The sequence below is a fragment of the Aquarana catesbeiana genome, linkage group LG04, assembly GCF_042186555.1.
Source record: "Aquarana catesbeiana isolate 2022-GZ linkage group LG04, ASM4218655v1, whole genome shotgun sequence".
NCBI classification, from domain to species: Eukaryota; Metazoa; Chordata; class Amphibia; order Anura; family Ranidae; genus Aquarana; species Aquarana catesbeiana.
This window is the reverse complement of record NC_133327.1, coordinates 138,702,920-138,719,653: the sequence shown is the minus strand read 5'-3', so window position 1 is coordinate 138,719,653 and position 16,734 is coordinate 138,702,920. Positions and strand designations below refer to the sequence as shown.

Sequence of the window (16,734 nt, the reverse complement as noted above, 5' to 3'; positions counted from 1 at the left end):
GGTCGCCCAGCGAAACTGAGCGATCGGGGAGAAGGGCCTTGGTCAGGGAGGTGACCAAGAACCCGATGGTCCCTCTGACAGAGCTCTAGCGTTTCTCTGTGGAGAGAGGAGAACCTTCAAGAAGAACAACCATTTCTGAAGCACTCAACGAATCAGGCCCATATGGTGGAGTGGCCAGACAGAAGCCACTCCTCAGTAAAAGGCACATGACAGCCCACCTGGAGTTTTCCAAAAGGTACATGAAGGACTCTCAGACCATGAGAAACAAAATTCTCTGGTCTGATGAATCAAAGATTGAACACTTTTGCCTGAATGGCAATTGTCCTGTCTGGAGGAAACCAGGCACCGCTCTTTACCTGGCCAATACCATCCCTACTGTGAGGCATGGTAGTGGCAGCATCATGCTGTGGGAATATTTTTCAGTGTCCGGATCGAGGGAAACATGAATGCAGCAATCTACAGAGACATCCTTTATGAAAACCTGCTCCAGAGCTCTCTAGACCTCAGGCTGGGATGAAGGTTTGTCTTCCAACAGGACAACGACCCTAAGCACACAGCCAAGATAACAAAGCAGTGGAACAACTCTGTGAATGTCCTTGAGTGGCCCAGCCTTGCACCCGATTGAACATTTCTGAAGAGTACTGAAAATGGCTGTGCACCGACGCTCCCCATTCAACCTGATGGAGCTTGAGAGGTCCTGCAAAGAAGAATGGAAGGAACTGCCCAAAAATAGGTGGGCCAAGCTTGTAACATCATACTCCAAAAAGAGCATGAGGCTGTAATTGGTGCCAAAGGTGCATCAAAAAGTATTGAGCGAAGACTGAATACTTGTGTACATATAATATAAATATAAATATATATATATATATATATATATATATATATATATATATATATATATATATATATATATATATATATATATATATATATATATATATATATATATATATATATGTGTGTGTGTGTATATATAATTTTATTTATTTTTTTTTTTTTAAATAAATTTGCAAAGATTTCAAACAAACTTCTTTCTTGTTGTCATTATGGGGTATTGTTTGTAGAATTGTGAGGAAAATAATGAATCTAATCAATTTTGGAATAACAGGCACTGTACTTTAAAAAGAGCCTGTGGTCAACGTTAGATCTCATCCTGTATATTTTGTTCTGCATAAAGGGTCACAATAGCTTGCTATATTCATTGGCTCTGATTTTGTTCTTTTATGAAAAGTTGGGTTAGCTTAATGTGATATTAAGGTCTCCTCCTTCTTCTTCTTCTTCTTTTGTTATTTAACAAAAAAATCTCAAACTTACCTGCTCAGAGCAGCCCAGATCCCTCTCTCCCCATTGGCTCCCTGACTTTGACAGCAGCAGGAGCCAATGGTGCTCGCTGCTGTTTGTCAGCCAATCAGGAGGGAAGAGTCCTGGACAGCCAAGACTCGTTCAACATCACTGGATGGAGATGGGGGCTCAGGTAAGTATAAGGGGGGGGGGGGGGGTTCTGCACTTAGGATAAAAAAAACATTCTAATGCATAGAATGCATTAAGATAAAAAACCTCCTGCCTTTAGAACCACTTTAATAGGGCAGTGATAAAGGCAGGTATGATATGCAGTGTACAGTAAACCTTGGCAACCAATATATATTTTTTAATATTGTTTATAATAAGCATTTAGATCAGTAAAGGAATTCTGAAGGTTCCCATGGATTACTGCACATTTTGTACCTTTCCAATAGGCTGGTATGTAGCAGTATGTATGTTAAGAGCACACAAAACCTACACTTATTTGGGTAGATGTCATAGAGTTGACCAACTGGTAGGTTCCTTTCAGATTTCACTTAACGAGCATGTTACCACTACATTTCATTTTTCTGATGTGTCTGTGTTCCCATGTTTTTGTATGAAATGTTATGCTGTTCTTTTTGCATTGCTTCCTTTATGGGAAATACTTTGTGTTCCTGCTTGTCCCCCTTGCTTTCACATTTCATACTGACCACACTAGGCATGAAAGCACATCCATCCCAGTGTGGTCCGTTTTTCTTCTTTGCATTCTACCTGGAAGCACAGCCTGCTTGTACTCCAGTGGTCACACTTGTGCTGACACACACCCCTGCACAGCTCTTTACTGGAAAGACCAGTGTAATGCTGTTTCTATGCCCCCTGCTGACATGCCTCCCTGCAGTCTAAGCACCCAGCTCTCTAAGCCCCCTACAAAGCTGATAACTGAAGTCACATGATCATTTATTTAGATATGATGTATATAGGGTGTGTGTGTGTGTGTGTGTGTGTGTGTGCGCATGTTTTGCTTTGTATGCATTTCTTTTTTAAACTGAATGTGTTTTACAAGGTAAGGCTTCACATATACTTTAAAGTGGGGGTCTCCAAAGTATGGCCCGCAGGTCACATCTGGCCAGCTGGGACGTTTCGTCCGGCCCGCAGCTGCAGTCATCAGACTCACTGCTGGGCTTGCTCTGCCTTCTGACAGGCATTGAAGGGGTGTGTCACGCGACTCAAGAAAGCCAACAAAGCCTATGTTATTTCAATGCAGACCTGCTGCACCTCCCAGCTCCTCCCCCACAGTTAGATTCAGTGTAATATTTTGCTGTAAATGCGTGTCTGGGTCAAAGTGGGGCGGGACCTGGGAAGTGCAGTAGGTCTGCTCTAATGCCAGCCCTTCAGAGAAGCAGCAAGGAGGTAATGAACATGCTGATCTATGGAGGAAATAGCAGTGATGGGGAAAGGAATGTGCTGGGGACACAAGTAGAGAGGGGGCAGGACAAAACTGTGTGTCTGTGTGTGTGTGTGTGGGGCTCTGAAGGAGGACTCAAATGTAGGGGGGCTCTGATGGGGGACACAAGTGTGGAGGGGGGCTCTGAGGGTGCTCTGATGGGGACACACATGTGGGGGCGCTGATTGGGACATGGGCAGGAACGGTTTTAATTGGTGTGGGGGAGGTGGCACTGAGGGGACACAAGTGTGTGGCAGGAGTTCTGATGGGGACATAAATGTGTGGGGGGTGGCTATGATGGGAACAGAATTGTGCAAGGTGGGTGTTAATGGGGACACAAGCGTGTACGGAGAGTCTGAGGATACAATTGTGTGAGGATATTCTGCTGGGGACACAAATGGGCAGGGAGGCTTTGACAGGAACACAGATGTAAGGCCTCATGCACACTTAACGTTTAGCCCTGGTGCATGAGGCTCTGTCATTTAGGTGTGGGCGGAGGATACAGGTGCACCATCCAGCTCCGCTGATGGCAGCCTTATTTGAATTTCTACTCTAATCCATGGCTGAGGATTCATTTATAAATAACTTTTTTTTTTCGGCCCTCGAATGACTGTAAAATATACAGTGTGGCCCTCGAAGTAAAAAGTTTGGAGAGCCCTGTTTTAAAGGATAAATTCAACTTTTGGAACATGTTAAATTTCCACCCGTATTTGCCGTGTCAATGAACTGTGATGGCACTGGTGATAGCTCTCGTAGGTCATTCACAAGCCCTGCAGCTTTCAAACAGATGACCTGTATGATGGTACGAGTAGAAAGCTGCAGGGCTTGTCTGCAGAAGCCTGACCTTGTACCCTTGATCATGGGTGCAATGCTTTCCAGGCTCCTGCAAGAAAAAATAATAAATGCACATGATTTGTTTTTTCTGCAACAATATGTGCATTTATTATTTTTCATGGAAAAGGTGGTTCTTTAATGCAGAGACGAGCTGTTTTGATCCGACCCTTTTCAGTTACCTTCGCCATTATGAACTAAGCCTCTTGAAGTTATTTAAAGTAAATACGTTATATAGTGGTGTCACTACCCCTTGTGCCCTACTCCTCCATAACTAGGAGCATTCTTAATTATACTCACATAGCTGAAAAAAAATCAAAGGGGAGCTTATTTCTATCCCTAACTGCTTGCCAGAGACAGTTTTTCTAAATTTTTAATTCTTGAGATGAGATCGATGCTGTGGCCTGAGGATTGTCTGGTGATACAGAATCCACTATTATACATGCCATTGTATTTTAGCCATCTGATTTAATGTGTCAGTTTGGAAGACCCTCTGAAGCTATAAAGGCCCTGGCTGGGTATGGAGCCACAAGTGCTTGTTACCTTTTGGAATGAGAGGTCCATATAATTTGGTAAGCGAGCATTTCAGCCTTTGGTGGTGGTGTTGACACATAGGATCACACTTCAAGGTGGTGGCTGGTGGTGATACTCACCAGGAATATTAGAACACATCACTGGTAGGCTTTAGCCTGTGTAACGCACCAGCCAACCCAGTGGGCTGAACGAAAAAAAAAAACTGAAGCGCTCGGGAGAAGATTGTGTACTAACATTCTGATGTTAGTACAGCGATCTCCCCCGCTGAGCTATTGTGTTCTGACAAGGGGACTCCCCCCACCCCTGCCGAATCACACTATTCAGTGCTCTCAGCCATTGGCTGCTGATAGGCAGACCTTTTTCGGTCATGTACCTTTGACAGAAGCCAGACCAGCTGCTGTACACACGGCCCGAACGTCAGATGGTTTTTTATTGAACTGGCTGATATTCGGCCCATGTGTATGGCCCTTTACAAGGGGGAATTCATTGTTGGCTGTCCCTTGTTTCCCCTGAAGCCAGCCGCTAGGAGCTGATCATGTGACTGGACTGGAGTGACCTAAGAATAGGCAAGTATATGCATCTTCCTTTTACAGGATAGTTGGAATAGGAGGAGGTGGGAGCTGTTTTAAACTTGGTTAGATCTAGCCTGGAATTCCACTTTAACTCAAACCCATTTTTTTATTGCAGTTTAAGACATTTCCAAATAATGATGCATAATCTATTGTGCTTTTATTGGAGATATATTGTAAGGTCATCACTGCTTCATTGTTACACGGGGTATATTTTTCTGTACAGGTTGTTTTATAACGTCTGTGAAATCACTTTATGTGTTTACAGAACCAAAAAATGCCAAAATGCGTCTGGCTGTGAAGTTTTTCCCCCCTGACCCTGGTCAGCTGCAGGAGGAGTACACAAGGTTAGATCTCAAAGATTGCCGTGCAAGATATTCCTTTTACGTGTGACTGTGTAAAAACCGATGTTCTGTTTGCTTTAGGTACCTTTTTGCTATGCAGATCAAGAGGGACCTTGCAGAAGAGAGGCTGGTGTGCAGTGATAATACTACGGCTCTACTTATGTCTCTGCTCTTGCAGTGTAAGTATTTTACCTGTAAGGTGTGGACTCTCAATATAATCTAGGATACACCCTTGGGCCTCTAAGTAAGCCCATCCCATCTCTTTGTGAAATGCATGCTGATGCTGGAGAAATCTTGAATGTGATCAAAGTGCACAAAGGGCTTAACATATGAACTTCTCTGTATTTCGAGGAGCACCCGGTTATATTCTCCCTTCCTATTTCCTGTTTTTAGTGAAACTTTAAAAATAAAAGAAGAATCTGACTTGTTGCTCTGGACAACAAGTTGCTACTTTCATACATGTGGCTGCATACATTTCAGAAAAAAGTGAATGTGATCCAGAAGCTTTTGTCTTCTTTTGTGCTTTAAAAGAAGCAAACGTTATCGTCAAACAATACAGATTTCTTAGAATTGTAGGCACATCCAACTACCATAGATCAAATAAAATGAAGTCTGCTTGTTTCTTTCAGATTTAAGAATGGTACACATGATGCTTGCAACAAGACAAATCTGCAAAGTCTGCAACTGTTATTATATCTTATGGAGACAATAGTACTTTTGTTGTTAGACTTCAGTTCCCCAAATAGACTGAGGGGTTTTAGGAGATGGGAATTTCCATGGAAGGTGTCCTAAATCAAACAGAGATTTAAAGTATGAAGTATATTTTTTGGTAAAATTATGAATACAGTGGTAACGGGTTTTTGTTTTTTTGTCTGAGGCCTTCGTGGGAGAGTTTTCCTCACTTCCTGTCCTGACAATGGTATCTTCTAGACAGGAATTGAATACAACAGTAACACAACAGGGACAAAGACAGCAGTAAACCTTCCCCTTCATTTTTTTCCCCCTCACCTTCCATTATGGTGAGACATTGTAATTATGTCAAATTTCCCCAACAGAGAGCAGTAAAAACTGACTGTTATTCTAACACAGTGTCTACTATATCCAAAGCTGAAAAGTAAGTTTTGACTCAAGATACACTTTAAAATAAATCTGTCAGTTGTTTTAACCTTTTAGAAACAAAGGTCTTGCCTAACAGAAGATACCACAATATATAGGTTTTTACCTTTATTAACTAAGCCCTGCCCAACTGCCATTTTGTTTTTCTAAAATAAAAGCAGAAATCTTAAGATGTCTACTGTTAGGCAGGATGTTTACTTAAAATGTGTGATGTGCACTTAAACCTTGGCTAGACTGAAACTAAAAGTTGTTTGTGGTCACTATAGTATACCTGTACCAGAAGCTTGGAAAATTATGAATTTAAGCTACTGTGAACTGTCTAAAAAAAAAAAACGAGCAGTTTTAGTGTTTGAAATTACTAGGGGCTATGGCAGTGGCAGATCCTGGCCACCTTCACCAACTTGGTACAAATGACTGGTCAAAGTCACACCATGCTGTCGCTGATACAGGACAATGAAACTCTTGGCCTCACCTGCACAAACCTTTTCCAGCTTGCGGGACCACAGGCCAGCAGACTGAGAGCGATCATCACTGGGTTTGGTTACCAATGCAATTAACCTGTTAGGCCCCAGATCATTTGCTATCAGATGTTATTGTGAACATTTCATATTTACAATTAAATAATTATGAATTTTAATGTCTGTGATACCCACTGTCACCGCAGACAGGAATATCCAGAGATTTGCCATATAGTAGTGCCCATCAAATAGACAGGGATTCTGTAAGTTCTGGCTTGGTGCATTGGCGACCATATTTTGAGATATCATTTAATAAAAAACAGGTAACAACGGTGCAAACAAAACAGAAAAAAGGTATTATAGAAGAAAACGAGACCATTATGCAACAGAAAAATAAAAAGGGTTTAAGAAAGAAAATACTTAAGTCCTGGTTCTGTGAGTTTAGCAAAGTCCAGTCAATGAGCAACATGGATCAGTGGCTCTCATAAATTTGGTCTGAATTTGGTCTGATGTTCCTTGTTTGCTGGTAAGGGAGAGCTCCAGACTACTAATGCAGTCTCTCTTTTCTGATGCCTGAGGAGGTTGTTGACAGAAATGACTTGACCAATGAGAAGGTCTGAGAAGTGATGGGATGTCAGTCTTTATGATCATTCAAGCTGTCACGTCCTCAGATACAGTTTTCTAAATGTAATAATATTTTGAGTATATCACATGTCCTGACCCAGTAACCCACATGCAATTGGCATTCCAGAGGTACTAAACATGATATGCCTCAGAGACAGGCTTTTATATCAGTTAGCCCTGGGTACACTGCATGTACTCCTAATGGGTCTAATTACACTGAGTTTCTAAGCATGGCAAAATTAAAATGTTTTTTTTTACTATGCCTGATTCCAATACCTTCAATGGTAAGTGCTGATGGCCTGTCAAGATGTTTACCGCAAACAGACATTCAGATAACTTCTTACATACTGCAGTGTTCTGTTCCAGATCTCCTGCTAAAACATTCAGTTAGTTATTTACAGCTTTAGCAAAGCCCTCATTATTAGTTATCTGCTAAGTAATGGTCAGCAGAATGGTTGGCTATTCCCGAGTTCTTTTGAAGTGTCCAAACCCTTAAGCCAGCCATAGATGAATCGAAATTCAGCTGGTCCAGCGGGGACTGGCCGAATTTTAACCCATCTATGGGCAGCGAGTTGTTCAGAAGTCGATCTCTTGATCGACTTCTGGACAACCAGCCTGTTGTTTTTTATTTTTTTTCCGCTCGATCAGTGCCCCTGGCTGTAGCAGGCAACACTGATTATTGTATTCTGATTGCAGGGGACTCGCTGTCAGAATATAATAGCACCACAGGAGGGATTCCCCTATCAATGCAGAGTATGTTGTTGGGATAATCAAATCTTTTTTTCTGTTCAACCTTCTGGTTGAATGAAAAGCATCATCTATGGCAGTGATGGCGAACCTTGGCACCCCAGATGTTTTGGAACTACATTTCCCATGATGCTCAGCTACACTGGAAAGTGCATGAGCATCATGGGAAATGTAGTTCCAAAACATCTGGGGTGTTAAGGTTCGCCATCACTGATCTATGGCCTGACTTGGCTAACTGTTTGCTCGTTTCATGCCTATGAAGATGTACTCCTGGGATTATAGCTATGTTCTGAAAGGGTGCTAACAGCTGTTCTGTCTTAATCTAAAAAATGTCATGGCTGACTTTTGAATTTTGAACACGGCTGCCCTGTGTCTTCTCACATTTTTTTTTCTCTTTGGGGGTACTCAGTTCGCATGATCATCACAGGCTGCAGCTCCTGTAAGAAACCTCAGTAAGGTGCTTAGTGAAATATAAATGTTGCTAAGATGTCGTAATATTTAATGTTTATTACACTTAGATCATGTGCTTTAAACCTAAAATGTTATACATATAACCTTCTATGCAATCATACTATTGTTGCCTTATAACATTTACTTGTTTTACTTCAGGTTTTCATTCTATGTTCTTATCTATATATCCATGTCTGTTACAGCTGAAGTTGGGGATTATGATCAGAAAGTGGATTTGGAGAATCTGAAAAACACTCACTATGTACAGAGACAGCACAGTCTGGAAGAGCGCATACTGCAGTACCACCACGAGCACATGTGAGTCATATGCTATCATTTTTATACATGATCATATTAATATCTGTATACAACAGTAAAGCCTTATGATTATTTGGCATTTTTTTGTTGTTTACTTTTTGTTAAATTATGTAAGCATGTAATAAGTATCCTGTTCTAATGACACGTGTGTTGCTATAATTTCCTCTTGCAGTGGCATGTCGCCAGCTGATGCTGATTTCCAGATTCTGGAGATTTCTAGAAGACTTGACCTGTATGGAACCCGCTTCCACCTTGCATCTGACCGGGAAGGTGCCAAAATTAATTTGTCAGTTTCTCATATGGGTGTACTGGTTTTTCAGGTAATATTTGAGATTCATATACAAAAATGTTTTAAGATAATCTTTGTGTATATATTAAGTACTTGCCTAAAAAAAAAAAAAAACTGCAGTGGTGTCTGCTTTCACTGCATCCAGTACCATGTGGATTAAAATACTAAAGCCTAATTTGGAACACATCTGGGTAAGTAAAATAAGCACATAATTTTCACAAGGTCCAAAATAGCGTAAGTTTTGAGCATTTTTAGCCAAAACAACCTACTGCCTCAGCGCTGCATGCTGAAATTTTAAGTCGGAGAGCACGCTCTCACAACATCAAGGGTCAGTTGATACAATCCTCCGAGCTACACATTCCATCTTTCTTAGTGCGCCTCATTGAAAAGATTTTGGCCTATCTGAGATGCTGCCTGCGCGTGTCAGAAGACGGTAGGCTCGGCCCTGAACTAGGATGAGGGGGCGGAGTGCTGACACTTCGGTGCATATCAGAAAGCCCCAACTTCGCCAGCAAACTCCCACCCCTCCTGGCGTATATATATATATATATATATATATATATATATATATATATATATATATATATATATATATATATATATATATATATATATATATATATATATATATAAATTTTTTTTTTTTTTACATACTGTCACCAATAAGTATCCCTATTCACCGCCACACCAGTCGTGATAACGTGGTTCTGCACTGGTATTTCATTTCTTGCAGCTTCAAAAAACTTGCCATGCCTCAAATACCCTGGACTGTCTATATTCCAAAAAGGGCTATTTTGAGGGGGGTATTTGTACTGTTCTAGCATTTTAGGGCCTCAAGAAATTAGATAGGCTGTCAGTAATTCAGGATTAATCAATTTTCAAATATATATACCATAGTTTGTAGACTCTAACTTTCACACAGACTAAATAATATACACTGATTTGGCTTATGTTTGCCAAAGAAATGTAGCGGACTACATTTTGGCTTAAACTTTTGAAGAAAGAAAGATTATTTGTTTGCAAAATTGTATAACCGCAACTAAGAAAAAACAATGTTTTTGTTTTTTCAAAATTTACGGTATTTTTTTCATTTTATAGCAAAAAATAAAAAAAACAGTGGTAATTGAATACCACCAAAAGAAAAAAAATATATAAATTTAATTTTTGTACAGTGTTGCATGACTGAGCAATTGCCAGTTAAAATAGCACAGTGCTGAATATAAAAAAAAAAAAAAAATGCCCTGGTCTTGATGGGGTAAAGCCTCCTGGAGGTCAAGTGGTTATTGTAAATGTGGACCTCTTCTGAAATGTATAAAAGAAAAAACAGGTTTAATATGACTTAAGACCCAAATCCAGTGTCACTGTTTTGCATTAAATCGCTTATGCAGCAGTTGTCTGGGAATATTCTCTCCTTCCTTCCCTTGCTGCCTAAAGCGGGGGTCCACCTATCTATCTTCTTTTTTTTTTTTTTTTTTTTTTTTTTTTTTAGTTCATTCACAAACTTTTCTTCTCAGCATTACATACTCACATATTGTGTGTAATATGTCCGCCTGTGTCAGATTTTGTCGGAAAGAATAACTTATATTATTCACTGCAGGCGGTTTCCATCTTCATTGTGGGCATTTGAAGCCCACAAGCATTTATTTCCTGGATGCGGTGAATGCTGTGCTCCCAGCATTCACCGCTCGTTCCCGCACATGCTCAGTGGCATCCTGGGAAGCCTGAGACTAGCTCCCAGGAGACAGTGCGGAGTCTGGGAGAGGCTAGAAACACGCCTACTCCCACGGGAGGAGAACCAGGAAGTGCAAAGAAGAATAGAAAAATAAAAGGTAATTACTGCGATTTAAATTTTTTTAAACGGCATGTCAGCATCTAGGCAAGGAAGAGAATACATACAGATATTGTTCAAAATTTGGGTGGAACCCCGCTTTAAACAGTATTAATGACTTGATGTTATGGCTTCTTCCAGGCTGCATGATAGCCTGCATAATCCAAGCCATTCATTAGGAGCCTGGCTGTCATGGACAGCCCCCCTGTAGTTTTCAGCACTACAGGGGGTGTCATAAAAAAGCTGAAAAAGCACATTAACCTGAAATCTGGAGGACATATGACCTTTTTTTGTATTTTTCAGGCTGTTTTAATTAGCTAGTATAAAATTCAGTCACATGTGGTAAACAGATTGTAATTTTTTTCCCCCCTCAATTAAAAGCTTTAGACTGAAATTGGGTTGCTATGGAATGCTACACTTTTATCTGATGAAGTAGGTGTGTACACTCTGGTGATCTTGGAGCAGTTGTGGATGCACATGAGCATTGCTGCATTCAGTATTGCCATCCTGTTGTGATCTATGCATAGACAGTTTATCTATAAGATAACCATGAGTAGTTGCTATAATTTGACTGGTTCAGGCAGGTTTACCATAGAGGCAAATGTCTTCAGTGAGGGTCAGTTTGAGGTGTGTGCCTGTTAAGCATTGTCACATACTAGTGCTTGAAAACTGTATTTTATACACTTGTCTGTATGCTTACTTGAGCATTATATTTATAATCTTCAGTCTTGTAATTTGCAAAATGTGTTTACACACCTGTATGAAAACTTCCTTAACACTTACTGTACAGTGAGAAAAATAATTATTTGATCCCCTGCAGATTTTGTAAGTTTGCCCACTTACAAAGAAATGAAGGGTTTATAATTGTTATCATAGGTGTATTTTAAATGATAGAGGCAGAATATCAACCAAAAATCCAGAAAAAAAACACCTAATACAAGTGTTATAAATTGATTTGCAGTTCAGTGAGTAAAAGAAGTATTTGATCCTCTACCAACCAACAATAATTCTGACTCCCACAGACTGGCTACAATATGTGGTACACAGATTAGTACTGTCAATTTAAGAAGGGGCTCCTAATGAGAACTCGTTATGTGTAGAAAAGACACCTGTCCACAGAATCTTTCTTCAGCTCTTTGACAAAGCGCTGTCAAAGGACTTCAGGGACAAGATTGTATATCTGCACAAGGCGTGAATGGGTTACAAGACCATCAGCAAGAAGCTTGGTGAGGAGACAACTGTTGGAGCGATTATTCGCAAATGGAAGAAATACAAAATAACCATCAATCACCCTCGGTCTGGAGCTCCATGCAAGATTTCGCCTCATGGGGTAAGAATGATCATGAGAAAAGTGAGGGATCAGCCCAGAATGACACAGAAGAAGTTGTGAATGTTGGAACCACACTCACCAAACAAACCATTGGTAACACAATGCGCCGCCATGGATTGAAATCCTGCAGCACCCATGGGGTCCCTCTCCCCAAGAAGGCACATGTACAGGCCCGTTTGAAGTCTGCCAATAAATATCTAAATAATTTTAGAGAAGGATTGGGGAGGGGGAGGTGCTGTGGTCTGATGAGGCCAACATTGAGCTCTTTGGCATTAACTTGACTCCCTGTGTTTGAAGGAAGAAAAATGCTGACTATGACCCTAAGAACACCATCCCTACAGTCAAGCAAGGAGGGATGAAACATTATGCTTTGGGGCTGTTTTTTTGCTAAAGGTACAAATTATTTTATTAACATTAGGTGGGCGGTCTCCTCCTGAGAATGCCCGTGTACCGCTACTTAATGAACGGACACCTTGAGTGTTTCAGTGAATTTCTGGTACAGTAATCTCACTATGTCTTGCGAGATTACAGTAACAGGGGCATTCTCCACAGTCGAGGCGTTTGTAGATCGCTTCACTCCTCAAAAGGTGAAGCTATCTACACTGCTTCATAAACAGGCACTCAGGGGAAAGAGATCTCCTCTGAGAATGCCTGAGAACTCAGCAGCGGATATTTTCCGCTGCTTGATAAACAGACACCTTAGAGAAGATCTGTAAATAAGAGTGCACCAAATTCTCTCATGAGATGTGTGAAAACCTGGTCACCAACTACAAGAAACGTCTGACCTCTGTGCTTGCCAACAAGGGTTTCTCCACCAAGTACTAAGTCATGTTTTGCTTGGGGAACAAATACTTATTTTACTCACTGAACTGCAACTCAATTTATAACATTTGCACCGTGTTTTTTTTTTTTTCTGGATTTTTTTGTTGATATTCTGTCTCTATCATTTAAAATACACCTATGAGAAAACAAATTATAGACCCTTAATTTCTTTGTAAGTGGGCAAACTTACAAAATCTACAGGGGATCAAATAATCATTTTCCCCACTGTATGTGTGTTTGATGCATATGGTGTTAAGGCAGCCCATTCACTTTTAATGGGCCCTTAAAGTGATTTGTAAAGGCTTGTTTTTTTCCTATAAACATAACAAACTTGTTATACTTACCTGCTCTGTTGTAGTGGATTTGCACAGAGCGGCCCGGATACTCCTCTTCTCGGGTCCCTGTAATGTGATCCTTGCCCCTCCCTCCTGTTCAGTGCCCCCACAGCAGCTTGCTATGGGGTCACCTGAGCCGAGTCACAGCTCCTGTGTCCATTCAGTCACCAAGCCCCCCGACCCGGCCCTGCCCCCTCTCTCCCCTGATTGGCTAGCTGACTTTGATTGACAGCAGTGGAAGCCAATGGTGTCGCTGCTGTGTCTCAGCCAATCAGGAAGGAAAATCTGGACGGCTGAGACACTCGTAGACATCGCTGGATAGAGAGGGGGCTCAGGTAAGTGTTAGGGGGTCTGAGGGGGGGTCTGCTGCACACAGAAGGCCTTTTATCTTAATGCATCCTAACTCCTTTAACATAACTCAGAACATAAAAAAAAACATTTTTGAACAGTGCGGCGCACCACAGTACACATTGCTTTATCTACGCATTTTTGTGTGCTAAAGGGCAGCAACATTTTTTCCACTGTATGTGCAGCTGGGTGCCGTTCAGAATCAATAGCAACACCCATATATGTATAGCTCACAGGGGTAAATACAGCTTCATGGGGTAACATCTTTCTTTTTTGTGTCAAAAATTTAATTTCCTTTTCGCTTATACTCATTACTTTTCTGTTTTTGACTTGCAGGGTAACACAAAAATTAATACATTTAACTGGTCAAAAATTCGGAAGTTAAGCTTCAAAAGACGACGTTTCCTCATAAAGTTACACCCGGAGGTCCATGTGAGTAATGTAAAAATGTCCCTTTCATCTCTAACAGGGGATGTTTTGAGTTATGAGAATCGGCTGGACAAAATTTTGTTCGATTCCACAGCTCCCAATAATCTAAAAATTCAAAACATATTAATCTAAAATTGCAATGAATGTTTTATTTTAAACACTAACCCACAAAAGTTCTTTATACAAATTAGGTCAGTATTGTAAGTGGGGTAATAATCCTTCAAAAAATACTCATGTTTGTTCTCAAGTGGGCTCTTAGATGTGCCCTAGTAGAATAAACTTTATAATCTAAAAAGTATATGTTTAAAGAGTAATTAAAAGAAGTAATGGACACTGAAATACATGATTCAAAAAAAATTGTCACAATACCTTTATAACCATTTCTAGTGCCTCTTAAGGTGCTCTGCTGGTAAAGAATCCGGTGTCCCACAGCAATTTAAGAGTGCAGGCTGTCTTATGCCTGATCCAGAAAGCAGAGAGCATGACAGGATGAGAGGCACACCACTAGCTTAACAGGTGGAGAGGAATGTAAACGGCCTCAGCCTTGAACACCTCCTAAGCCATCCTCTGATGCATTTTGCACTGCCCACCGGGGCTTAGTCCTAGAGACCTCTAGAACTAAGCCCCAGTGGGCAGGGTGAAATGCATCAGGAGCCTAGCTTAGGAGGAGTTTAAGGCTGAGGTCGTTTACATTCCTCTCCACCTGTTGACCTAGTGGTGTGCAGTGTCTCTCATCCTGTCATGCTTCACTAATTTCTGGATCAAGCATAACACAGGTTATAATTGTACAGAATATATTACTGCAGTAAGGAAAGCCTGTGGTTCATTTTGAACTTTTAATAAGTCTAACCTAATTTAAAAGTCAATGGCAGAAGGTTATAGCAGATCTTCCAGCGGTTTATTGACGGGACATTATAGGCCCATACATTATCACAGTCATTTCTTTTAGAAACAAAGCAATTCAAAATATGTACATCATATATATTTTATACCATCTAGACTGTTTAGAATGGGAAAACTTCCCGCTCTGCCTAACAACAAACCTTTTTTCACATGAAACGGCAATGTCCCATAATAAGATGTTTTTTTATGATATATGGATTTTACTTCCTCTCTTCTGACAATACCAAACACTGTATATATAACCCAGCTAGTTCCTTTTTGGGTATCTGGAAGATTCTGATATGCCTACCTGCACCAAAGTGCTCCTCTGCCTATTATTATTATTTCTTATGCTGAGAAAATTATAGCAATCCAGTGAAAATCCTCTGATCCGCCTGCTATAAGGCTGGCAAAAGCTTGTCATTCAAGCCCTACCGATATATAAAATAACCTATGACACTTGTGGTTGCCCCAAAAAATTTGATAAATCATGAACTGGGACTGGGCTGGGTTCCCAACACACTGTTGCCCAGTAATGAGTGAGAGGAGGTTTTTTTTAACCTCTAACAGAAATGTGTACCTTTTCATGAAAGATACACTGCAGTTGAGGTTTGGACTTTTTTTTTATTGGTTTATGTATAACCAGCTAACCCATGTTTACTGTAAAAATTACATAAATATGGTTAGCGTTGATAAAGTTAGAAGTGGTCTTCTGTATACTATTAAAAATAAAAATATAGTGAAGGCCCTACTGTGTCCACAGGAAGAGAAACGCACACAGAATGTTTTCGAGAAACGTATCTTGTCTATTTAGTAACTTACTAACTTACAACGGCTTTAGTACAGTTAAGGGATAAGGCTAGATCACGTGTCCGTTGCCTGAAAATAATACAGCTCTATGCCTTAGTAGACACTCAAGGTCAATTCTGGCTATATGACTAGAAATACAAAATGTTATCTTTCATTTTCTCATGAAAACACAGGTGAAGAAAGGAAACAATAACAATAAGGGAGAACCCTATGTGCACCCTATGTGCATAACTAAAAAGAAATGAAGTCTCTAAAGCATAATTCTGAGTAAGGCCTGCTTACTCAGTGTTACTTAGTGTTATATATGTACTGTATACGTATAACTGCAAGGATGCTAAATTGTATATGAAATCCTACCTACTAGCAGACACCAGATGATGAATGTGTTTACCTTTATTATCCCGAAAATTTTCTCTGTGTGGCTTTTACATTTACAGTGGGTATAGAAAATAATCACTCACTTTAAAATAATTACATTTTGTTGCTTTGAAGCCCAACATGAAGACCGACGCAGTTTTTTGTTTTATCCAGCTGTATTTACTGTATTTGCAGCATATAACAAGTGCAAGATATGACACCAACATGTCAGGAGAAAAAAAAATTTCAAAAACAGAATCGCTGAGTTGGAAAAAGAATCACCCCCATTGTGTCAGTATTTTGTTGCTTCAATTCTAGCCTTTAGTCTGTTGGGATATGTCTCTACTAACTTTGCACATCTAGACTTTGCAATATTTGCCCACTCTGATTTGATGGTGACCGTTTGTAGACTGCAGTCTTAAAGTCATTCCATAGATTTTTAATGGGGCTTAAGTCTGGGCTCTGCCTAGGCCATGCAAGAACATTCACCCTTTTCTCCTTCAACAACTGTGAGGTCACTTTTTGCTGTGTGCTTTGCGTTATTGTCATGTTGGAAGGTAAACCTTCTTCCTATGATAATTTTCT

General features: G+C 40.3%; 1 protein-coding gene across 1 annotated transcript in view; it reads left to right on the top strand.

The window, feature by feature from the left end:
- Positions 1-16,734, top strand: part of FARP2 (FERM, ARH/RhoGEF and pleckstrin domain protein 2) — a 241,790-nt gene that overhangs the window by 86,199 nt on the left and 138,857 nt on the right. Inside the window, exons 5-9 of the mRNA XM_073625766.1 lie at positions 4,931-5,009; positions 5,088-5,185; positions 8,605-8,719; positions 8,892-9,039; positions 14,008-14,103. Of these exons, the coding sequence (XP_073481867.1) occupies positions 4,931-5,009; positions 5,088-5,185; positions 8,605-8,719; positions 8,892-9,039; positions 14,008-14,103 (536 nt within the window). The remainder of the gene's footprint in view (positions 1-4,930; positions 5,010-5,087; positions 5,186-8,604; positions 8,720-8,891; positions 9,040-14,007; positions 14,104-16,734) is intronic.